The following is a 27,425-nucleotide window of genomic DNA, read 5'->3' on the forward strand; positions in this document are numbered from 1 at the left end:
ATTTCTGGCTACGGGCCTGCCCAGACAGCACTAAAGAAACAGAACTGTCCGGGCTAATCCCGGACGTATGGTAAGCCTACCTTAACTATTCATTTATGCAAGGTGGAGAACAGTGGTGCAGGAACGTTTTTCATTTGGGGGGGTACAAAATTCAGCGTCCCATATATACCTATAAACACACATACTACTGCACCTAGAAATACATTTCGGGGGGTCCAACCGAGTGTTGCAAAAATAATAATAATAATAAATAATTATATTTAATTTAATTAAAATATTAATTAAATATGTAAATTAATTAATATTGTATTGTTGTTATTACGTGAATAGGTAAAATATAGTAAAAGAATAGAGATATAACAGCATCTAGCTTGCATGTAGTTAACATCACCAAGATTTGCATAAAAACAACTGCCCTGGCAAGGAATTTAATGTCAAATAGAAAAATAATTGAATATTTATTGAATAACAAACAAAAGTTAGATCCAGTTAACGAAAAGTACAGTTTCTGATTAATATTTTATGGATATTATCATTAGTTGTGTGCATAAATCTTTGGAACCTTTCAAAGTCGTATGAGCCAAATTCATTGCCTTCCAATAAGTTCAGCGGAAATAACCATCGATTATATAACAAATGCTAAACAATTATAATTTGATTATTTACTTTTACTACTTGGTAAGTCTTTCGGGGAAGTGTCCGGACCCCCTCCTAAATACGTCCTTGATACTAAGGTATAATGTAAAGACATGGGAAATATTCTATTTTAGAACAACACACACGAATGTCCTGTTATTTAATGCAAAATTTGCATAACTATTTTTTTTCTTTGTTTTTCTTAGAATTCATGTTTTTTAAACAGATTTTAAAACCAGATAACAATTCTGAAACATATATAGCTATGGACTTTGTTCTGCGCTTATTTGAATTTAACGGAACGGAAACTCAGGAGTTCGAAATGTGAAAATTGCGAACAAAGATACATCTATTCATTTTAGATACATCTATTCATTTTAAAGGGGGTGAGGAGGGTCTTGAGCCACCCCAACCAGGAATAATCATCTCCAACCCACTGGATATAGAAACCCTATTATTGAATATATCATACTTGAGTTCATTCTAATTTTAAATTCCCATAGCTACGCATAAAAATATCTTTAAACAATTTATGGCAGATGTGTACCACATCCAATGTCTTTTAGAAGCCATGTATTTAGTATTTACTCAGACATCTGTAGGGCGTTGTATTAAAAAAAAGAAAAAAAACTGAGTTGAGATGGTTCCCGATCAACTCGTAAAAAGTCTAACTTTGAAATATTTGTGAAACATTTGACAAAGCATTTATTTGTTATATAATTAGCTGTACCTAATAACACTCTTCAAGCACTGAAAGTACTACCATTATCAGATGTCAGAGGAAGCAAGGAAAGGCATACGCTCAAAAGTTGATGTATTTTTCGTTTCAATCTTTGGTGGACAATATGAAGAACCGCCCAAGGTTTCTTTTCATATAGAGCAGTATTAAATGCAGATACATACGTGTGTTTTAGGGTGACATGTCAATTTCTTGTTTATGTGGAAAGGTTAATCTTTAATGTAAGCAAAAGCATGTGCACGTCACAGTTAGAGATTTTCGCATCTACAAAGAAAATTCAAAACACATTCCCACCTCGCCAGCCTCCGTAGCAGAGGGGTTAGCATAGCATGCTTTGACGCCAGAGGTCCCAGGTTGGGCATGTGAGTGTTCATCAATTTCATCATATCATCACCCATCCTCATCTTTGCGATTAGCCAAAAGTGGAAGATATGCGAAGTAAAATAAACCAAATAAATCAATCAAACATTCCCAATGCGAAGTAAAATAAACCAAATAAATCAATCAAACATTCCCATCTCACTCAAAGACCTTGCGAATCCAATCCAAAATCTACCAATAGAACCTGCAGTGAGTTTCATTTATCTCGTGCATTCATCTGACTAATGTAATTTTCTTACAGTTTAACTTTAGGGTATAACTTAAAATAGCGTTGTGTTTGTGTTGCATTCGATACCAAAATTAGATTTTAAGTGATTAATGTCCAATTATAAGTATACCTAATACATAGGTAAAAATAATTCCCTCCCCCCCTCCTCTGATAATATCGCAAATTGAACCCTGTTTAAATATCTAGGAAAAATTTCATTCACCTAGGAATGATATCGCGATGCGATGAGTCGAGAATTGTCACAGCCTCATCTCGTCTCCTGTGTGGCGAGGTCCTTCTCGTTCATGTTTGTGTTTATTTTTGTTTCGGTTTCCACTCAGAAGTTATTAAAACTTATTCTAGATTCATTTCATGCTCAGATAGGCTAATCGCGACTCTATTTTCAAAATCTCTTATTAATATATAGTAGGTTTACGTATAGTTTTCCGAACACCCTCTTACAAAGTTATGATAAATATGGGTGAGGTACAGCAGTACATTGTACCCCCAAGTTGGTCTGTAGTGTCTCGTCTCGTTCGTGTAAGTATTTTGTTTTGGAAAATTCCATTTTAAATATTCAAAAGAAAATGGGATCAGTCATATACTCTTCTGATGAAGATTTGTATCTTATCTTCAAATCGACGCGACCACTTCTTTAGAAAAGTGTACACCCCCCCCCCTTACGCAAAGGAGCATTCGTCTGCAGCGTGATTGTCTGAGAGCAAATCTGATTCCATCGTTCGACACACATTTTAAACAATTTTCATCTCCTTAAAGAGGTTTCCAAGAACTTAGGTCAATGAACTAACGAGTAGCAACCACAATGTAGTAGAATAAGTTTAGAATGGTTTGAATTTCTGTGGTAAGGAAGATAATGTTTAGGCCTATAAGTTATAAACAATATACAGTAGACTCGCGATTATCCGAGCTAATTGGGACCGAGATTGCCTCGGATACGGAAAAACTCGGATAATACGGAGATAATGTGCTAATAGGTCGTAAATGACTAAATAACACTTAAAACTGTATAGTAATTATTTATTACTAGTACAACATAAATGAGAAGATTACTTTTTCCGCTTAGAATAGGCCTACACAGACTTAAACACCACCGTAACAATCGGATACACCGACAATGTAACGAACACGTGCTGCGCGGACAGTGACTTGACTCCATAAACAAACAGGGGGTTACGTTATGAAGCGCGATGTTTTCCAACCACTCCCTCGGTTAACCCAGAGCCTCGGTTAATCGGGACTCGGTTAATCGCGAGTCTACTGTACACTTTTTTTATTGGGTGAACTTAAAATAGGTTCTTTCACCTTGCGTCTGCTGTCAAATTAGCAAGGGGGGTACAGGGGGTACAACTCGATTTATGGATTTAGGGGGTACAGTACCCCCTTCAAAAATGTAGGGGGGGTACAATGTACCCCTGTACCCCCCCCCCCCTAGAAAAAATATATGTTCACTCGTAGTGCTTAATTTGACCTTCGATTTAGCACTGTGCATTTTTCAATTAGATAATCCAGTTCTGTGAAATAATACAAACTTTCTTACATTACTTACCATAGCTTCTTTCCTGTCTCCACATTCATGTTGTAAACACACAGTATTGCCAGGTCGAACTTTGGTTTTTAACGTTAATATAGATGCTAATTTCCACTAGGATTCAACTTTCTTTATTTCGTGTTTTCATCCGTATTTATGATTTTCATTTTATTTTTGGATATTGAAGTTTCTATTTTTTAATAGCTGTAAATTATGTTTGTTATTTTAAATTGTTTTCTTCAATTTGTTTGGGAAATATATGGTTTTTGGTTCTTTTATTGTTCAAGGTTATCTGATTGTTGTGCGATAAGAGAGACCCTGACTTCACTTGTCTTCCTTATCGCACAACGTGAGAACAATCTTGCGTTGTGACGTTTCTCGAGGAATGCCTACCTTGTTAGGTTAGGTCCGTTAGTTTTGGTTCTCTTAGCAAAAATAAGATAACTAAACGTAACAACCCTTACATAACAAATTAGCCATTTAACTTACATCTTCATGCCACTTAGGCTCATTATGTTTAATTTAACTATGTTTTTTCCACTTCCAATTGTTTCCTCACCATAAATCCTACATTTCTGGAATCCTTGATTCATACTCTTTGCAATGATGTATCGGGGTGTAAGGGGTGACCTTCCACATAGTACACCCAAATGTCAACCTCACTTCCACGTTAGTGCACCTTCGACTGAAGACTAACGAGGCTCTGGCGACTGGCCCCATGGCCAGTATAATTTTGTTTGTATTGTTCTGTTCTTTTGTCCTTGTGTGTGCTGAGTGCCCCTTTACCGCCTCAGCTTTTAGCGAAAGTCAGAAGATTTTAATATTTTATGATTTTAGTTCTGCAACGTTAGAGTTATTTTTTGTAACGATAAGGGGCTGGACCCCGTATAATGTGACGGGTGCAAAATAGCCTTAGTGCTGACACACCCAAAATTTTAAATTCAAAATCAAATCCAATGATGTATCATACCTATTTGTACTGGGTGAGCAAAAGGTAACTGTGCACCTACACTACGCTACATTACGCAGAGAAAAACTTCCCTTTCTTGATGTTAGTTGGTACACGGACAGTTGGTTGTAAGCCACTCATTGTCGTTTCTTCGGAGCGTGATATTGCAAATGCGGAACTGCATTACCAATGGTTTTGCTACTCGAAGCATGTGTGTTTTTGTTTTGACTGTTCACGTAACCGGATAAATGAAACCAGGCCTCATCTGAGGAAAATGTGAAGTCGAGAATATCCTCTCCATTGGCAGCAATAAAGTCTCTGAACCACCGGCAATACTTAACATGCTTCTCGTGGTCCCTTTCTTGCAGATTTTGCACTACTGTTATTTTGTAGGGGTGTAAATGTAAGTGCTTTTTCAGTGCAGTTCTTGTGCTGCTGTACGATACAATCACTTGCTGTGACAATTTACGTATTGACTTCTTTGAGCCTTGCTGTATTCTAATCGAAATATCCTGTAACTTGTCCTTTGCTAGAACTCGTGACCTGTCTGATTTTGGCCCATTCTTCACCTATCCCGTTCTGTGAAATTTATCGATCAACCGCCGCACTGCATTATGATGTGGTGGATCTGTATCAGGAAAACAAAGGTAAAGTGCTCCCCTGTGCTTAGCACCATGCCATGAAGGCATATAGGGGGAGGGGGGTGGGCTAATGCCCCACACTTTCTTGATCAGGTCGTGAGTGGGGGTGATGTGATCAGCATCATGCCCCTGACCACCTTTACCCCCCAGGGTTTCCCCCAGGTACCCATGTCATTCGACGCTGGGTGGGCGCTGGAGCTGCTTCCAACATTAGAAAAGTTCCCGGATTTGAACCGGCCGCTGATCGAACCCGGGACCTTTAGCATGGTAGTCAGACGCGTTACCGACTGAGCCACCGTGGCCACGGCGTATCAGGAAACCTTTCCATAAACTTAATTTTGCACTTCTTCCGTATATTCACCTCCATGTCAAAAGACTTGTTCCACTAAAAGCACATGGGGCTATGTATGAATAGTTCGTGGGGCTATGCATCAATGGTTTGTGGGGCTACGTAGGTATTTTTGGGTGTGGTGGGGTGGAAACACTGCATGCCGAGTACGGTAGTGAAACTGTGACCGCCATTTTGCATGTTACCGAAGGCAAAAAAGAAACGAAGAAAACTTACTCGATATATCGCAAATAGAGCTTATTTCCGTGAAATAAGCGAAATTCCACCTTCAGCAATGTTTCTCAATGCAGAATACATAAGTACGAATATTCAAATTAAATAAACTAGCAAATTTCAGCCATTTGTCCGATACGAGAAATTTACCTTAGGTTCTAATGAGTGTGCTTTTAGGTTCCTAAGGAAGACTAAAAATCCTAAAATAGTTCCTAAAAATCTTAAATTAGGTTTGATAAATCCTGAGGTACGTACCAAAAAACTTTAAGAAGGTTCGAAATTCCTGAAAAATACTAATTAGGTACAATCATTAAAACCTTAAAAAGCAACTCTAACCAAAATACATATAATTAAAATAATAAAAGAAACAATTCTAATAAATAAATCTATTCATTTACACTCAGGTAAGGTCTAGATTCATGAAATTAACTTGATTAATTTTAACGGATTTGAATGCTGCAGAATTGCCTAATCAGTTAAAAATACCATAGGACATACCTGTACATTGTTAACGCATCTAAAAGGATAATCATAATCTGCAAAATAATAAGATGCAGTTATAATATTAAATCAGACATCATTTTAATAATGTGACAACAATCATAGAAACATATACATGTATATAAAATGTCTGCACAGGCAGTTTCAGCCCATAATCATCTATTTCAACCCCCAATACAGTGCACGCCATTAGGAAATCATTGACACATGACAATCCCCCAACACAGAGAAGTTTGGCTATACGCCACGGTATCTCAAAAGGCACAGTTTCCAACATCATCCGGAAGAACCTCTCATTGGAAGCACATCACAAAGCACGCGGACACCGCCTCACCGAGTGACACATCTAGGAGAGGTTCACAAACACCAGAAAACTATATGAAACATACCTTGCAGGGGACAAGTGGAAATGGGTGTGTACCCTGGATGAGAGGTGGCTCTACCTAGATGAGACCAACAGACCAGAAGAGCCGTTCTGACTTCGTGCTGCAGTGCAAGGAAAAGTGTTCCAAGGGATTTTTGGTGGTGGCCGGATATTGCGGGGAACGCTGCCACTTGTCAGAGTGCCTTCCAACACCAAAGTCAACGCAGCTTACTTCCAGGAGAACGTTATGGCCCCTCTGTATGACACACATCCTCCACCTGTATGGTGACGAGACCGCACATGTATGGATTCACATGGACAAGACCTCCAGCTATACCGCTCGAGCATCCCAGGCATTCTATGCAAGGAAGGCTGAAGAGAGAGTAATTTGAGTGATTACATTTTCGTCCATCCCTGTGAAATCCCCGGACGCTTCACCAATGGACTACTGTGGGTTTGGACTCCTCAAACTTGCACTTGCTCGACGCCGTCCCTGTACCTTGCAGGGTCTTGTGAAAGTTGCCAAAGGGGTATGGCGAGACATTCCCCTTCCCATTCTACGCAGAGTTTGCTAAAGTGGAAACTACGCTGCCGGGCGATCGTTCGTGCCCGTCGCCGTCACATCAAATACAATCGGTGGTGGCGCAAGGGGATTTACTAGCCAGATGTGAGGTTCAAAATCGACTATTTTTATCATGGGCAACCTTCTGTAAGATACACAAAACTTCATTTTTACATGGAGATGATGACTATGTACCCTTATGTTTGAATTTCATTGCATCTTTTACTTCACGGTCGATATTTGAATACCCAATGCCACAGACAAATGATGGTTACACATGTGCTACTAAACTTTGAATGTCACAATTCATTCAAACATTATTCGCTTGAGTGGAAGAGCTCTCAATTCCATACACCATCTAGCATCGCCCATGTGAACTATCGGGTGCTCGAGCGAAATTCTCTTCATGCAGCACTTGGTGGACAAGCATAGTATTGCCATCAAATATGGCTTCCTCGATGGCATAGTGGTAGCATCGCCGCCTTGTAATCAAGGGGTTCCCGGGTTTGATACCCGGTGGAGGCACATAGTGGTTCGGATCTCACTTTAAACTGTAGGTCCAGTCCTGATTAGCCTTACTGTGCATAAAGTTGACTTAAAAACAACAACTCAAGTCTTGCCACCAAATGTTTTAAGGTTTGAATCCTGTCCTGATCATAAGTGTTTCATTACCAGTGTCCCTTCATCAATGTCATCACATCATTTTTCATCCTGGTCATTGCAGTTAGCCAAAAGTGGCAGAAAAGCAGCATAATACAAGAAAAATACAATGATGATAATAGGGAGCAGAAGATGTTGATGTAAAAAATATAGGTATGTGACCTATAGAATGTCCTAAAAATGGGAAAAAATGACTATTAAATTTGTTAGTTTCAGATTAAAAATTGAAATGAAAAGGAAATGAAACAAAATGCAGTCTTGCTTTAAGAAAAAAAGGGCACCAAATGATACCACATGGACATCCAATTAAAATATGCAACAAGGATTTCCAATGGAAACAGGGTCTGGCCAGGGTATTTCCAGCCTCTCCTTATCTGATCTTAAATCTGAGTTTGCGCTAGATGGGCACCAGGTGGTTTCCCCAGACACAGCAAAGACTTTCAGCAGTTCAGCATTTCTTTTGCTCGTAAATTGCAATCCTGCGAGATATATATATATAGGCCTATGTTCACCTTGGTGAATAGACTCAAGAATATTAACATAATGAAAGAAGTGACATAATATGATGAAACAATACACCAAATATTGCAAAAAATGCCGAAAATGGGGGAAAATGTCCTAAAACCTGAAAATTGGCAAAAATGCAAAAAAAAATGCACTTTAAAATTAACTTTTTTGGGTTCTAGACGAAGTGTAATATTGTGTATATTTAATGGGCATCATGTCCGAGATGTCAGAAAAAAGGTGGCATTTCATCAACTCCGCTCCCTAATGATAGTACAGTAAAACCTCGTTAATCCGGACCACAATAAGCCGGACTTTGTTTAATCCGGACAGGCAAAAGGCAGAAGGAAAAAAGAGCAGAATGCAAGGTTTTAAATGTGGCTAGAAGTCAAGAAGAGGACTTCCCAAAGAAAAGTCAGTCAACCATTGATGAAATTCTGTTTTCCACAGACTTTGTACTGTAGTGTATTTAGGCATATTCCCTTTAAATACACCATAATAAACGATTTTGTTGCTATAAACAGAGTTTTAATGCACTTTCTACTGTTCTTTTAGGTTATTTCAGTTAATCCGGACTTTTGTTAAACTGGTCAACTTATCCCCCCATTAGTCCAGATTAACGAGGTTTTACTGTATCATAAATTATACCATCTTGAATGACTTACTGTTTATGTTTTGTTGTTTTATTGTCTTCTATTAATGATGAGTTCAGCTTAAATTGCAAGCTGTCTGCTGTGTCTGAGGTTTATAAAATATAAATACTGTATTTCTTCAAATCCAAGATGCCAGGTGAAGACAAAACTATAAGTAACTCGGGTACCAATCCCTCTTACTCAGCAGCCAGTGTTTTTTGTTCCCAATATGAGTTAAGAAAGCCATGAATTCAACCAAGATAGAGCTACATATTTTGAAATGTAATCTTACAACTTTTAATTCAATATTGTATTAATTACAAGGTGTACAACTTTGCTTCCGCCGTTTTCCGACAGGTGGCAACAACAGGAAGTAGCGGTCGAAAAAAGCAGATCGCAGACGTCACGCAGTTAGCTTGGACCTCTGTCAAGATAACCGCATTCAAACATTAGTTGAGTGGTGTGTGCATCGTGAAGTTGTTCGCGATTGAAAATGTCAGTGTATGAGCCAAATTCTCGCCATTTGCGGGAGGTACTACTTTTTTGTTTCAATATGAAGAAAACTGCTGCTGAGGCTCATCGAATGCTCTCCACTACGTATGGTGAGGACGCTATAAGTGAGAGAACCTGTCGTGAGTGGTTTCAACGCTTCAAGAATGGTGACTTTAACGTCGAAGACCGGCATAGTGGTGGAAGACAGAAAGTTTTCGAAGATGCAGAATTGGAGACATTGCTGAGTGAAGACTCGCGTCAAACTCAAGAAGAATTGGCACGATCATTGGGAGTGACACAGCAAGCCATTTCAAAACGTCTGAAAGTGATTTTGCAGCATGACAACGCACGACCCCACGTTGCCAAAGTGGTGAAAACGTACTTGGAAACATTAAGATGAGACGTCCTACCCCACCCGCCTTATTCTCCAGACATCGCTCCCTCTGATTATCACCTGTTTAGATCAATGGCTCATGAACTGGCTGACCAACACTTCCGATCTTATGAAGAAGTCAAAAAGTGGATCGATTCGTGGATCGCCTCCAAAGATGAACAATTTTTTAGACGCGGCATTCATACGCTGCCCGAAAGATGGGAGAAAGTAGTGGCCAGCGATGGACAATACTTTGAATAATGCCTGGGTAAGCAATGTTTTTCATTCCAGCATCATATATTTGGGGAAAAACGGCGGAAGCAAAGTTGTACACCTTGTAATAAATTAAAAGTAATTAATTCTTGTATCGGAGTGGCCTTCCTAAACATGACTCAACTGGTAACAGCATGAATAACTATGCAATACATTTATATGGTCAACTCTACCATGTCTTCGCAGATTTTAAAATTCATCTAGCAACAGTGTAAAAATTTAAAATGACACGTTTATTATTCTGATTTAATGATACATGTGATAAAAGGTATTAAAAAAAAGTAATGAAAATGTCCATAAGCCTACTGAATTTGAAAATTCAGGTGCCATCGCAACTGGGTGTCCTGTATTTGTCTAACCCTGCCATCAAATGTAAGGTGCACTTTAATTTATGCTTCAGCTATTGAGAAAAATAATATTTCCAATTGAAGGTGCAGGCATTGAGTACCAGTACTCATCATTAGAACAATAACGTTGTAAATAACAGCTGTCATTGACCTCTCCAACAATGAAGGGACACTTCACTTTCAGTAAATCATCAACCAGCTTCACGGTTTCTAAATTCCTCGGGACACAAAATAACTTTCCATTTAAATACTACATGATATGAGTAATGCTTTTGTTTCTCCATTTTTGGTGTCCATTTAATGTGCACTTTGCAAAAACTGATTCACTGCTCGCTTTCTTACTGCAAAGAGCACAAAAATAAACGTTCTTTCATTGTTTCCCATTTGTATTTCACTGTTAAAAATAGACTGACTCCTTCTTGTAAAATGTTGATTGCCACTTTTGGCTAATCGCGAAGATGAGGATGAGTGATGATATGATGAAAGGGACACACAAAGAACACCCATGTCCAGGCCGGGATTCAAACCTGGGACCTTTGGCTGTAAAATGTTGATTGTTGTAACACAAATTTCAACAGAAGAAAATTTTGTTAAGGGTAAAACATTGAGGAAAATACTTGCTTATTGAAATTGCCAAATTCTTCATTCTACTGGGTGGGCCATAACTCAGTTGTCAAAAGTGCATTTAGTGCAGTAATACTAAACAAATGAAAATACAAATGTAATTTACAACATAGGTATTACATCCTATACATGTTGTGTTCAATTAACCTACAAAAGGTGCTCAATGTGGTTTCCATGCTGTTCTATGCAAACATTGCATCTGTTCAACACTGATGTACAAATTTTGTCGGAAATCTTCCTGGACTGTAGGTTTTCAAATGCTGATAGGATTCATACCTTCAGATGCTCAACATCACGATTCTTGACGGAATAAACTTCATTTTTTAGTATTGGGATCGGCTTCTTGTCGGATTGCGTACAACTCGCAAAATTCAATACGTCTATCCGGATCATCTTCATTTAGGCCTTGCAGTCAAGTAGGCCTATATGGTCTCAATTTCAGTGTTTTCTGCATCCTTCGTAGGCTTGTTCTTGCAATTCCATACTGATTGGATGCTTTTCTTTTCTTTGAGATTTAGTCGGTGATTGCACAAAACATTGCGCGACAACATTAAGATTTTCTTCTGTAGTGACAGACTTTGGCCTACCTGAATGAGGAAGCTCAGCTACCAACCCAGTCTCTTCAAATCTTGAATTCAATTTGCGAATACCTTGTCGAGATGGAGGATTGATGTTTGGAAAACGTTCCACAAACAAATCATAAACATCACTGTAATTATGGTCATGTTTTTACCATGCTTGCAAAATAAAAACACGCTGTTCTGTAGTTAACTTTCTATTCATTGTTTCTCAGACAACAACAAACACAAACACCACACTACAAACAATCAATGTCACACAGAACCTCACTCGAGACTCCCAATAACTGCTAGTGTCGACTGACTTATGGGTAATATGCACTAGTCAAGTTCACAACTGACTTATGGCTCACTCTGTACATTACTCTAGTTACTGTGGTGTATTTACATATATATACTCAGATCCAAGACATTATCGAAACTGATGTGCACTTAATTTTCAGCATTCAAGGCACAAAATAAAAGGTGTACCTTGAATTCGAAGAAATACGGTAAGTTTAGATATTTTAAATCTTTCAGTATTTATAATGCATTATTGATTGTATACAGTATTTAAATTCACATCCTAAGACAAGCCTTTAATTTCCACAGTTGGATATGCATCAGAAGTCAAACATTGGAATCGACCAAAGTGTCAACAGATCAGAAGGAAGTGGGCTCCATGTCCACAACAGATTGGTGCGACGATGCCGATGACTGGGGCAGCGAAGAAGACGAGGAGGAAAACGGGAACATCATTCAGAGGCGGAACATGAGTGTGGACACAGATGACCAGGATGATTGTTTTGGTAACTTCGGAACAAACCGCATTGAATCTTGCTACAATGATGAGGATAGTGATATCGCTGTCCAGCTGCAAAACCTGACCGTGGAGGACCCAAACGCCAACTCTGCCGGAGCTGTTGGTCAGTTGCATTCCCCGGTGGCTACGGCTGAAATCGAAGGTGACGAGAGTGAAGTGGTTTGCATCGATACACCAACTTCTACCCAATTGGACATAATGGCTCTGTTTCAGGAAGTAGTGAACCGGCCGGAGAACCTGGAGCCGATCTTCGAGCCACATTTTGTCAATGTGGTGGACGAGGTACTAACTGAAGGAACTCCGCTCTCCGAACACGAGAGAGACTTACTGCAAGAGTATCAAGTAAGGGAAGGCGTGACTTACCAGGAGCTGACCCAGAGGGCCCCAATGTCTGATGGAGGGAAAGGGGAGGCCCTAACTTTAGAAAAGTACGAGAGAGGAGTTCCAGCACATGGGGATGCAATGTTTCACCAGTTCCTTTCTCAAATTCAGCAAAATCCTGGTCAGATCGTAAGGTAGGCTTTTATTTTTCATAAGATTATCGTGTCGATAGGTTGCTATTAGTGTATTTTTAGTCTTAGTATAGTTATTTATCTTGTAGTTTATGATTCTTACAAGCATATAAACACAATCTTTGATGTGACGGTTTGAGAACACACGCTCCATCATTGTTAGTTTCATTAATATTACACTTATATAATGGCATAAATTTTAACAAAATTAAAAAGAAGCTGTTATATAATGAATCTTGTCAATAATGTTAATAACCAGTGGCGCAACAGCCCGTGAGGGCCAAGGCCTACCTACCAACTGTCGGCCTCACTCCTACCTCTCGAGGTGGGAGATCGGCCAACCAGTAATGAGGTGCCATGTTTCAGTACGATGAACCCCGAGTCGTCGTCATAGGTTTCTGTGAGAGGGTTACACTACTCATTCGTAGCTCCCCAATTTCCTCCCAATGGTTGGTGGCCACTGGTCCCATACACTCACCAAATCTCAGGAGAAAAGTTGTTACACTTCCCCCAGAAGACTCGAACCTGCAGACGTCCAGTACCCGGAACCCAAAGCATGATGCCTTAGACAAAACGGCCACTGTGCGGAACTTGTGAATAATGTCAGATTGTTAAAACATAACAAGTTAGCTGTGAAACAAGCAATTTGTTTATTATATATCCGAAATATCATCAAGTACAGTAAAACCTCGTTAATCCAGACCCCGATAAGCCAGACTTCGCTTAATCCGTACAGGCAAAAGGAAAAAACAGCAGAATGCAAGGTTTTAAATGGCTAGAAGTCAACAAGGAGAACTTCCCAAGGAAATGGCAGTCAACCATTGATGAAATTCTGTTTCCGGCAGACTTTGTACTGTAATGTATAGTGTATTTAGGCCTATGCCCTTTAAATACACCATAATAAACGTGGTTTGTTGCTATGAACGGAGTTTTAATGCACTTTCTACTGTTCTTTTAGGTTATTTCAGTTAATCCGGACTTTCGATAAACTGGTCAACTTATCCCCCATTAGTCCAGATTAACGAGGTTTTACTGTACTTCAAAATCATCCCCCTTCCTTCAAAGATTCTTGATCTCTTCCATAAGATTAAGCTTCAATGGTGGTTGCTTACCCCACATAAAATAAATGTCTGATGAAGGGAGCGTGTGTACTCTCGAAACGTTACATCAAAAATTGTGTTTATGTTCTTGTAAGAATCGTAAACTACAAAGAAATAATACTACAATGCAAGGAATATGTACATAGAAGAAAAAATGATGATAGTGTAGATCACTCTAAAAGTATTCATGTTTGTCAGTGTTAGCAGATTTACAAAATACAGTCAACTCTCGATTCTACGACCCTGGGTATAACAACCCTCTCGAAGTAACAACCCTTTTCCCAGGAACCGTGAAAAATGTAGAAAGATTTGGGAAAAAAAAAAGTTCAAAAATTGAAGGAAATCGGCCGAAAAATGCGTTGTTTTTTCCTCCACTCATTCCCTTTACGAGCGCTCTACCACTCACAGTTAGGTCTGAACTAAAAATAGACACCACCACACCATGCTTGAGTGATATCCAATAGCACTTGACCTCTGCCCTCCCCTCCCTCAAGTGCACCAATGTTAACCCGCACCCGACTGCCGCTACCCAACGTGCCAGGCTTGTTTTGCCACGCTTGCTCTTGGATACACGAGAAGAGAAGATCGAATGTGCTTGGATGTTATTTTAAATCGACTTGACTTGTTTCCTTGTCCTAAGAGCTGCTGAAAACTCACGGGGGAGGGTGGGAGCAGCCCGAAATGACTGCTGGACTTGCAGTCTTTGCCAATGTGTATGGCAGGTCAAGCTCTTTCATCGATAAATACACCACCTTGAGAGATAAGATCGCAGGAATGTTTGAAAATACAGATGCGTGGTGCCTGGAAGTTTGGCCCGTCTGTCCAGCTCTGACCTAGAGTTCAGCAGGTTCCCGTGAGTGAGCAACTTTTGGCCTTGTAGCCAACAACTTCCGGTAACCGCTTTCATTCAAAACGTGTTCTTTGTTCCCTGCAACACTTCATAAAAAAGTAAAACTGTTAGAGATAATCAAAACCACATAGGTGAACTAAAGATCGTCAACCCGCTTAATGCATTGTCATCCAAGTTTCCACAAAAGTTTACTTCGATCTTACGTGCATCATAACTCCCGTTTCCCACTTCATACGTTTTCCTAATTGTGTCGATGTCATAATATCTGCCAAAAAAGTGTTCCGTTGGCTTACTGACTTCTCCCTCTTTTCCTGTCAGCAAACGTAGGGGGGGAGGGGGATGCAGATTGTTTCAGCCAGGATTTTCTTGCTGATGCGGGCTGATTACAGGAACCACCCCTCTTCCTTTCCTTTGACGTCTAAAATGGGGCAACCAGTTCTGGTTATATTCTTGAAAACGAACAAAAACCATAGAACAAGTAAAAAAAAAAAAACCTCTACCCTTTCCCCAGCTCATTCTCCGCCACTGGTGTGCATGGCAATGTTGATAATTGCAGATTTCAGTTTTTTTTATTTATTTATTATTATTATTTTTTAATGCTGTTGTCTGCATAGGAAATATTGCCCGTATTATTGTCTGTTGCATGGTAAAATGTAAAGCGAGGGTCATTTCTTTCTTCTTTACACTGCTGTTAAAAGTTCCGTCTTCGACAGTTGCATTATCTTTAAAATGCTGGGACTTTTCTCTTCCGCCACCTGTTGCTCGAACTTCCAGCTGGTCTCCTTGTTTTTACGATGCAGCTATGCAGCTGGCACCGGTGTTTTGTCTAGCGTCTGCAAAGCTCTTACTTGCCGATAACCAGCGCGAAGGCAAAAGTTATTGTTTTGAATTTCGCAAAGCTGTTTTGATTTGGGATAACGAAATTCGATCTCCAGAAAGGAAAACAAGAGTTAAAAATAACTTCATGTTCTGCGCCTTCTGATAAGCAAATCTGTAAATTTAATTTGCATCGGCTTTTCTTCAGAACTATTCATGTGGAGGAAAAAAAAAAGTGTGTTCAATGTAGGAATGGTCGCTGAGACTGATTAAAAAGACATTATTCAAGGGAAAAACGTTTGGAAGGGTGGGTGTTTGACATCGAGAATACTCCTAAATCCAACATCAGGGTGGCGACAGACCTGGAAAACCTGGAAAACCGGGAAAAGTCAGGGAATTTGAGGTGTCAAAAAAAGTCAGGGAAATGTCAGGGAATTTCGTCTTAATTGACTTCGAACACACTTTTGACGAAAATTGTTATAACTCTGGCACTATGGGAACAATCTACTTCGGATAAGTTTTGTTTTGCAGCTAAAACATCAGCGCATGCAACGGTGTACAATTTAGAACACCGGAGCGAGGAAAGTGGGTTTGGGGAGGGCACGTGCCCCGAATTTCAATGGAAAAAACAAAAATCTGGTGTTTGCTCCGTCTTCTCCCGCTATTTTGGGGAGAAGGCGCGAACTTTAGTATTCTTTTCAAAGAATGGACTTTTCTCAAGAGAATGAAACATGAGTTATGTTCTTGGGTGCCATACAAGTTCAAAAATAAGCCAAAACGTGATTATTTTTTTTTTCGAAAAATAGGTAATTTGCATTTTTGGAGGAAAATTGTTGTAACTCGGGCACTAAGGGAGCAATCTACTTCGGATATGTTTTGTTTTGCAGATAAAACATCAGAGCATGCAACCGTGTACAATTCAGAACGCCGAACCGAGGAAGGGGGGTTTCGGGTCGCGACCATCGAATTTCAATTTAAAAAAAACATAGAAATCTGGAGTTTACCTCCTCTTCTCCCGCTATTGTGAGGAGAATGCGCAAACCTTAGTATTCTCTTCAAAGAATGGACGTTTCCAAAGAGATTGAAACATGTTTCATGTTCCTGGGTGGCATACAGGTTGAATAATGAGCCAAAACGTGAAACTCTGTTCGGAAATGTGTCATGGATATGTTGCGGAGAGGGGAGAGGTTGGTCATCAATATGAATTTCCCAGGCTTGCTCCAGACCTGTATCAGAGTTTCCACCCAAACATAAGAGTATGAAGGTCCAAAAAGCACATTCATTTCGTAATCAGCACCATGATACCATATGGTATCATCGGGCCAGTACGACCTTACTCTGATGATACCATATGGTTGGTATCATCGGAGGAGTAAAGGTTAAGCCTCTAAACATTGCGTGGAAAATGCATTGAATTATAATTTTTTCTTGTCCGTATGGAAGTAGTAAGGGGACTTGTCAACAGATGGAGGGGATAAGAGCGGGTGGCGCCGTCCGATAGTTGTCGGACGTCGTAGTAAGGCATTTTGTTGGGCAAACTGAAGGAACATGGAAACAAATATGTTCCATTGATATACATACGATTTTTGTCGAAAATCGCCATCCGATAAAGTATCTCATTACAACATGCGACAGAAATTGCATGAGCTGCAACATCGAACAAAAATCGCATGCATAAACAACAATAGATTTAGACTGCAAATATGCTGCTGGAATTTTATTACTCTTCTGGCTCACTTCACCTTATTAAGTGTAGCAGTGCTTACGAAGACTTTCTTTTATCATCCTGACGAATTACTGGATTCGCACAAGTTAACATACGTTTACAATGACATTGCAATATTCTTAGATATCAAGAAGAATCCAACCAAACGGGATATATATTGAATACTATCACGGAAAAGTGAAACATAAATCTGCATTGGTGAACGTTATAAAAATTGGCAAGTGCATGCTCCCAACCTCAAATTTACTGCAACACTAGTAATGCAATGAAATTAACGCCACTCTCTGTCCTGTCTGTTTGAACTCGTGAGAGATGGTCATTAATCTCTCACTGAGTGAAGTTAATGCCCAATATTTAAATACTAATACTAATAATAAATACATAAATATTTTAATATCATATTTACTCGAATCATTCAATCATAACAGCATATCACTTCCTTCAAGAATTGACTTTTCTCTGCCAGTCCTGCTAAATTTTCACTTCCATGTACTGATTTATACGAGGGGTGGCCAGAAAGTAATTTCCAATTAGGAGGTACAGTCTTAGAAAAAAATACCTGGGCCACGGGACGTAGAATTTCGTAACGTCTTAAAGCCTGTTGTTTATGCAACCCAAATAACAAAATATTCGCTTAAGTTTGCCTGGTGATTCTGAGTTCTCGGGAAGGATTGAGCTTTGATAGCATGAGTCACATGACTCGTGCCCCAGCCACAACAAACAGCTGGGTGCTACGATGCCTCCAGAAGAAAATTTCAGGAACTGGTTTCTTGACAAGAACTACTCGTAAGGAAATACTATTCTTTCATGTGATATTAGAGTCATTGTCAAGAAGGTTCGCTGAAATGATGGTTCTCATCACAGACCACATGCCACACGTTAATTGTTTAAGTCCAGTTCATGCACTGGACCTAAAGATTAAAATGGGATCCGAACCAAATGCCTCTCTATTTGGTATTGAATTCGGAAGCCTTTCATTACATGACGAAGACGTTACCACTACGACATCAGAGAGGTAATGGAACCCCTTGAGAAAGAGATAAGCGAAAATTGCTACGTGACAAACCATATTTGCCCGTAAATTTTAAAAATAAGACAATATTTTGTACTGACAGTTTCGAACCGTGGGAGAGGCGTACCATCGTCCATTTCACGAGTTTATAATTCTTCCTCACCGACACGAGTAACGCGAGTGGTAGAAGAAAAGCGAAGTAAAATAACTGAAACAGAAATAAAAGGAAAAAGCGAAATAAATTGTATTCATAATATTCTGCAGTCACTTGAGTTGTATTCACGGGATGCTATCTTTAAAGAAATCCGTGGTCTCTTCCTTGTCTTTTTCGCTTTCTTTGTGCTCTTGCTTCCCCCGTCACGATTGGTCTAAAACTAATTAATGCGACGTTAATTAAACAATCCAAACAACGAAACAATGCACAATCAACTGCACAAAACAACATTCCAAATGTTTTCGAATCGGAAAACAATTGAGATGCTGTAAAATGACTTAAGATGCAGTAATAAAGTGGGAATTCGGAACCGTATAGAATTAAATCGGTAGAGATGTTCGATTTGATTGGATGTTTGTTATTTAGATTTGCTATTCTTTTACTTTTGGCAAATAGCGACGATGAAGATGAGTGATGCTATGATGAAATTGATGAAGGGACACTTACCAAGGACACCCACGCCCAAGTCGAGATTCTAACCAGTGACCCATGGCATCGTAGCGCGCTGTGCTAACCACTCCTCCATGGAGTGGACATTATAGCATATTTTTTGTGCTCAATTGGGATCAATCAATGGAATGAATAGGCATATTATATGATTAATAAATTCATATCATAATACCACGTCATATTATTCGGCACGAAGTATCATCAGAGACATTCAATCTTGCATTTTTGCCTTTCAACTAATTCTTTGAATTCAGGTTAATCACAACAATAAGATAAATTATGAAGCAAATGATAGTGAATGTGGGATATTATTACGAATTACCTGACAGAAACAACATTAAGCAGGCTCGGTGGTCAAGCTCATTAAGTGATTGACATTCGATATCGTCGCCAAAGTTCCCGGGTTTGAGTACCGTCCTTGTCGGGGGTGTTTGACTATTTCGTCATCAATTTCATGTAATGGTCACTCGTCCTTATCGTCGCGATAATCGAACAGGGAATAAAAATTATAAAAATAAATACGATGGAAGAGTACTTATTTCATCTCTCACGAAATCTCCTACAAAACCGGAATATATAAAATACATGTATATTCATTCACATACATTTTCGATTTCTATATTTAACTAATCGAGACCGAGAACGGGAGAGCAATTTTCAATTCGAGAAACCGAGAGACGGAGAAACTGTCAAGTCTCGTTTCTTCTTGGCACCTCCGTAATCGAGTTGTTCTGTTTGTCATTGGCTTTGTATTGGCAATTATTGTCATTATTCTTCCCCTGCAGGTAAACCATAACGATGAATTATGATGAAATGAAGCAGATAAAAGGGCAAGAACAAGAAAGTCATGCCTGTTCGGGACTCCAACCCAGCACCTTATGTAACGAGATTTGAAATTCTGGAGAAGGCGTCCGTGTTTCGCTTGGTTTTCTCTTTCCTCTACTTCTCTTATATTATCATACATGTATAATAAAAATGGATCTGATACGATATGTTGCGATTCATAATTGTGCTGGTTAGATGCTACAGATGTGAATTCCAACCTGCAATATATTATTCCCTTTTGTTTCGTATCTGGTTGAACATGAAATTTTCTTACACTGTGACAATTTCTTTCTTAGTTTTGGTTTGGTGCACAGATATGCTAATCTGGACTCGACCTTCAGTTTAAAGTGGGATACTAACCTCTATGTGCATCCACCGTGTATCAAACCCGGGATCCACTGATTACAAGGCGACGACGTTATCACTACGCCATCAAGGAGGCCCCATGACAAAATGTTATTCACTCGATCTCTACCATAATTTATTTCAGCATTTACATTTTCGTTTTCTTCTTCTTTTTCCTTTTGTTAACTACTCTTATACAACTCTTTTTGCGTCTTCGAATTTCTTCTTGTTTCAGGAAAAAATAATACATGCAGGCTGTATAAAAATCCCCCGTTCAAATAGATAAAACGTTCACTGTCGAGAACTAATTTACATGTTTATCACTAACGTAACCATTAGGAAGGAAACTATTGAAATGTTAACTGATATAACTGCAGATGAAACAATACTTACAGCCAACAACGAAATATCTATTCTTGTGTAGCCTCACAGACAACAAGTATATGGTGAGTCATTCACTCTTGCTGACTACGGGCGAAGGTCACTGAACTAAAGGGTGGTGGCAAGCAAGCAGGCTTCTGCTCTACCAAAGACGAGGTCACGTGTTCCTGTTGCCAATGGAGTACGAAATAAGGAGGAACCCAGCTATCTGACGTATGTTTTCGTCCCGTCATTGCACGTAGAACACTTTATCGTCGTGGCCTTGAAGTTCCCTCAGGGCACTCCTACGTAAAGTCTTCTCAGCTAGAAGGATATCTTCCCCATTGAGTGGAGGAAAAGTGGGTGCGTATAGAGGTCCTTCAACTTTCGTATTCTTTTTCATTTCAGAACCCGTGCTGTATCGTCGACTTAATCCAATCTATCCGATGTAGGTTTTAGGTTCTGTTTCTGTTCGGTTATTTCACGTTGTCTTCCTGCTTATGTTATTCGCGACGAAGGTTCTGGATTCGATAATCTGGACAATAACGGGATTGTGTTGGTTGGTTGACTGGTGTCTTAAGTCCACTTTATGTCCTGTTAGGCTAATCGTGAATGGATCTATAGTTTAAAGGGGGATCCGAACCACTATGTTCCTCCACCGAGTATCGAACCCGGGATCCCTTAATTACAAGGCTCCCACTGCGCCATCGGGGATTGTGTTCGAAACGAATGAATCAAATTTGAGTGATATGATATGCAACCATTGGAAGACTATTGAAAGAAAAGCTATGGGAACCTGCCAGTTTTTCTACTCCAGACAGGAAACCATAAACATGAAAGATAAGCTTATATTCTATGAAACCTGACGCTATGTGCTCGAATGCTGGCTAAATATAATCCATAGAGGCATAGCAACGTTAAACAACCTCTTATATGATACATATAGGTTTAAAAAGGTCGAAATACAAAGATTGTGTGCGCCTCACTGATTGCGTATTGGTAAGGCCTTGTAATCAAGGGGTCTGGGGTACGATACCAGGTGATCGCACATAGTGGTTCGGATCCCACTTTAAACTGTATGCACTTCAGATTAGTCTATCTGTGCCGGTGACTCAGTCGGTAACGCGTCTGACTACCATGCTATAGGCCCCGGGTTCGATTCCCGGCCGGTTCAAGCCCGGGAACTTTTCTAACGTTGGAAGCGGCCCCAGCGCCCACCCAGCGTCGAATGACATGGGTACCTGGGGGAAACCCTGGGGGTAAAGGCGGTCAGGGGCGTGATGCTGATCACATCACCCCCACTCACGAACGAATCAAGAAAGTGTGGGGCGGCGTGATGCTGATCACATCATCCCCACTCACGAACGAATCAAGAAAGTGTGGGGCGTTACCCCCACACCCCCTATACGCCTTCATGGCGTAGCGCCAAGCACAGGTGAGAACTTTACCTTTTTTTTTTTTTTTTTTGCATAAAGTGGACTTACAACAAAATTTAAACTTGCGATAAAGATTATGATAAGGTATTAAAGAATTGGGTCTAACACATTTTTTTATTGTTTACCAATGACATTGTTAACTAATATTCTTAATTTCAGTTTCAAGATGGAATCGGCTACGAAATAAAAGGAGTGGGTTCATATTTCTGTTACGAAATTCCACTTTTGTAGTAGACCTGTGCCACACTAAGTTGTGACAATAAACAAATCTGAGACACCCTCTTTGCTTTCCTGTCATGTTGACCTTCGCGTGGAACACATTTCTCGGTGTTAAGACAGGCAAAATCACCCGATCATCGAAGGGTGCAATATGTGTTGCCTACCCTCCTGCATTACTTGCTCCTATTAAAGCCTTATGGGGAAGACCTTTTTTCCATGACTGTACATTGATTTTTCGCAGACGCCAAAACCGTGAAAAATTGTAATTGCTGCGAAATTATGTTTAGGAATGTGCAGTGATGTCTGGACACATTTTTCGCCCGTTCGAAATATCGAAATAATGCGAATTTGGCAAAAAATGCGAATTGTCGGCATTTTTAGCGATTTGTTTTAAAGAAATGTCCTAAAAGAACGAAAAATCCCATGAAATCCAAGATCCTTGTCTTTTCTAGGCCATGTTTGTGTACATAGAACATGCATGTTTTCCAACATTTTACTCAAGAATAAACTATAGAGTTATACGTACGTGGAATAATTCCGACAGCCACATTAAATCACGTATTTTCAACTTCTATCAAAACCATTTGCATCACAGAGCAAAGTGGCAGGGTTCTAACAGGAGATCGAGTGCGTATCTACCCTCACACGGGAGCCACATCTTCGTATTTGTCGCATGAGATATGTTTTGAATTAACAAGCTAAGTGCGCACTATCGGCATTTGTCGAGCGAGTAATAATGGAGCTCAGTCGTTGGGGCATCTGACTACTATGCGAGAGACCCGGGGTCGATCCCCTACGGGGGAAAATCGGGATGTTTTCCACCTATTCAAACTGCTCCGGCACCCACCCAGCATCATATGAAGCTGGTACCTTGAGGAAACTTTGAGGGATAAAGGTAGCCAGGAGTGTGGTGCTGATCACATCACCCCCACCTTCAGCCGTGATCAAGAAAGTGTGGGGCCCTAACTCCACACCAAAATTCCATTATCTAAAATCCTTGTCTTAAAATTAATAAAGGGGTATGGAAAATAACTTTCCCAAAATAACTTTCAAGATATCAAACTCTCGCGAAGAGGCGTAAGCCATGTGACTTACAATTTGAAACAGTAGTTTAAAAACACCATGAAGGTATAATTTCAGATATTTGCCAGAAAATGCGCTAAAATGAAAATGTGAATTTTGGGAAAATAACACCGTATAGTAAAAATTTAAAAAATAAAATACACCAATTTGAAAAAAAAAATATCAAAGTCCTACCGATTAGGCATAAGTAAAACAAGAATATCAGTTGTAATTTATTGCATTACAGAACAGTGAGTCCTAACCTAATTTTCGGCATAATCACCACCGTTGTTCTGGCATGTGTCGTAGCATTGCACTAAATTTTGTATGCTCATGGTATATGTGTCTGACAGCAAAGACTGGAACTATCTCTACCGCAATGTAGCTGTCAAATCCTTGCCCTGCCAGAAACCTCTTCAGTTAAACAAAAAGATGAAAGTCGGTACATTCAAGGCCAGGGCTGTACAGGGAGTGGTCTAAGATCTCTCACCTGAAGTGATGCATAGGGCCCGTGTGTACTCAGCTGTATGGGGTTGTGCACAATCGATTGGCCTTCCGTGAATTGTCTGCACCATCGTCTGACCATACTATCACTCACGATGTCCGGTCTGCACAACTCACACGATTGCTGGTGGCTCTGTGCCAAATTCTGAGCGTGCAATATAGGCTACATCGCAGTCGGTGAGAGACTGTATGAGAGCTGCAATCTTTAACTTAGAACTGTCCTAAACCGGCTGCATTGCAACTGTACCAGATTACAGTTACATGCCACTTCTTCCTGCCTGCATGTGTGTGTGTCGCTCACCGACCACTAGTGCTGCGTATAAGCACCATTGAAGCTTTTTTCAGGATGCCCCTCGTATATGAACTTTCAGAAGGTTTTATTATTAGAGTGTTCCTGTTTTAATGTGTTGGTTAGCTAAATCAGGTACCTATACAATGCAGTTCTATAAATTCCTTGCGTTAAATTTCTAATACTTAGATACTCTTTTCGTCAGCATTAATGGTATAACTGCATGTTGTCAGTTTCACAGCACTTCACTTGGATATACTGTACTGAAGCAGACATCCCATTGATAATGTAAAGAAATATAACACTTTCTTTTGTTCGATTCAGTTGTTTCTCTTATATGCAAGAGTTAAGTTGTTTGCTTTACAGAGAAGAGAGAAGTAGCTTTATGCATTGGAAAATGAGTCTGCACTCATAGATTTTGCAAGCAGAGGGTTCCAAACCTCATTGGAAATATCAACATATAATAACGAGAATGTATAAGGAGACTGATAAATTACAAATTGTATTTCTTAATCAATCACTCTTCACTCTTATCTCATTTAGTCGTAACTTTAAAAATAATCAAGTATTTTATTTTAAACTTACTGCGTATGACAAAATTCCATAATCCTTCCTTAGCTTGTGAATTGTAATAATTTTCCAAATTCACTATTTTGCAGTTTGAATTCAAATCATAGAGAATAGAGAAATTAAGTCAATTTAATAGAAGATAATATTGGTACTTAGCAAAACCATACGTGGATCTGTATGAGTTTGTTATTTACATTTGCAAAAACATCGATTTAGTTTAGTTTGTAATTGTCAGGGGAAAATGTAAATTTTGTCCTGGAAAACCTGGAAAAGTCAGGGAATTTCATTTCTGCTTGTTTGTAGCCACCCTGAACATTAAATTGTCCATTAACGTGAGAGTAAATAAGGATCTACCATTTTGATATGTGAAAATGTGCAGTTTCATAAAGCTTGTTTTCAGTTCATTTTATGCTGATGGGCTAATCGGGACTAAATATACAGTTTAAAGTGAAATTCAATTCCAAACCCGAATGATTATCGACTGCCACACTGTTTAATGACTTGTCCTAGAATACGCATTGGGTGAAAACAGATCGCAAGTTGCACGTTTCCTTTTTCACACTGGATTACAATGCAAGTCGAGGAAGGAGTTTGGACTGCTCCCTTGAATGGGGAAGGAGGGTGAATGAAGTTGGTTGAAGCAAAGAAAAGTGACTTTTTTTACGCTGTATTTTACACAGCCGAACCAGAACGAAAATTACAGCCCTGCCTTTATTTTTTTTTGTCTGGTACCTAGAGAGGTTGTGTTGTTTCTCCCGAGAGATCTAATCTTACCAGTTAATCTTGTAACAGACAATGCTCCAGTAAACCCGTGTAAAATCCAACATTCATTCTGCCCGATTATCTCCCGACTTTTGCTGGCACCAGTCTGACTGGTGTCAAGATTCTTCGAGTTTCGCTTGCAATAAGCGAGAGATTGTTTTCCTTTCCATTGGTCTCAGTGCAAACGGGTTTCTCATGAACTAGAATTGTAAGAATTTCCTGGAAAAGCAACGACTGTGCACAATTGAAATAAAGTAACATTATTTTAAATTCTCTTTTGTGAAAACTTTTTCATGTTCTATTTTCCTTCTCACAACACACATCCTGTGCATAACAGGTTGTATAACTACCAGGATAAATGGTGTTACCATCTCCTAGGCATCTTTGTGTCCGTTTGAGCTCCCTTTAAGCTGCAAATTGGTGCAAATTCCAATAATGACATATTCGAAATAACGACCCTTTTCCCGGGAACTGTGAAAGGTCGCTGAATCGAGAGTTGACTGTATAGAAATGTCGAATTGTAATGACAGAAGAGTCACGCTAAGTGTTTGTATTACACATTTGGATTCTGCATATTTGCATGTATTCTCCAGAAGACATCATCAGAGCTGTCCATTTTTTGGTTTATGGCAACTGTAATGCCTGTGTTTCTGATACGTGGATGAAATTTCATGCCCTGATCCAAACTGTTCATATTATCGTCATATCGTAACGTAAATGACAATGACGCGTAAAAGTAAATTTCGCGTTCAACTGTACAGATTCTGTTAAAACACTAAAATAACACACAAACAGTTCCTGTTTGCAACATAGAAAAAGTGGCTTGCCACATTAAAGACCCATTAGAAAGAAACTCGTTTCGGTCAGTGTCAAAATGTGATCAATAAATTTAAATATCGGGACCATAAATCCAATAAAATTTAACAGGAAATAAGCGACTTCAAAAACTGGTTAAGAACATGAAAACTTGTGGTGCATCCCCTCTGATAAGGGTAACATGAGCGTCATCTTAACAAAAGGGTCATATTCAGAAAAAATCATTAACATTGTCACAAAAGAAAACTACAAGCAGGTTAAAAGGAACCCTCTATCTAGAATCATCAGAGAGACAAAATCTTACTTACAAAACTCCCTTATTTTCCCAACCGGCGACAAACTAATCATGATTGCACCCCAACATATTTTCATATACGGGTTACCAAAAATTCACAAAATGGGATGGCCACTATGCCCGATAATAGCAGGATACTCCCACCCTAGATACAAACTTGCAAAAACTTTACTAAATAAATTGGAGGAATTGAAAGCCACCTTCAAATACTGTGTGGCCAACAGCAGATGTCAAAAAACAAGTCACAAGCATCCCAAATGCAGACCAACTCCCCCTCGGCAGCATAGATGTCAAGGATTTATTCCCTTCCATACCAGTACCCAAAGCCCTTGAAGAGGTAGAGAAACTACTTGCCAAGAAAAGAATCGAACCACTCATCAGAGAGGATTTCCTGGATGCCCTGAAAATACATATGCCTCAACAATGAATTCTTCACTTTTGAAAAGAAAATTTTCCACCAAGCAGAAGGGTTAGCCATGGCTAGCAAATTTGGTTCTTGAAGCCTATGAAGATGAAATACGGTCAAAACAACCATTCCCACACATCATTTCACACCAATATGTAGATGACTTCCTCATTATATATCAAGTTGAAGAAATGTTCGAAGATTACGTCAACAGCTGGAACTTGGTATGTGACTCCATTCAAGTTACCACAGAGAAAGAAAAGAACGGGACATTAAATTTCCTCGACATCACCATATTCAGAGAAAACAATCGTTTTGCAACCAAAATCTACCGCAAAACCACGGCAGGATCCCGATTCATACATAAACATTCCATCCACCCACCAGGTCAAAAAGACAACATCTGGAACAACTTTGTTAGAAGAGCCGTGCACTTAATTTCCAACAACCAAGTGCTACAAGAAGAATTGGACATTCTA

General features: G+C 39.5%; 1 protein-coding gene across 1 annotated transcript in view; it reads left to right on the forward strand.

Moving 5' to 3' along the window:
• trus (programmed cell death 2 like trus) overlaps window positions 1-27,425 on the forward strand; it is a 63,851-nt gene that overhangs the window by 19,012 nt on the left and 17,414 nt on the right. Inside the window, exon 3 of the mRNA XM_083133894.1 lies at window positions 12,167-12,892. Within this exon, the coding sequence (XP_082990020.1) occupies window positions 12,167-12,892 (726 nt within the window). The remainder of the gene's footprint in view (window positions 1-12,166; window positions 12,893-27,425) is intronic.

The sequence above is a fragment of the Lepisma saccharinum genome, chromosome 13, assembly GCF_977018435.1.
Source record: "Lepisma saccharinum chromosome 13, izLepSacc3.1, whole genome shotgun sequence".
Classification (NCBI taxonomy): domain Eukaryota; kingdom Metazoa; phylum Arthropoda; class Insecta; order Zygentoma; family Lepismatidae; genus Lepisma; species Lepisma saccharinum.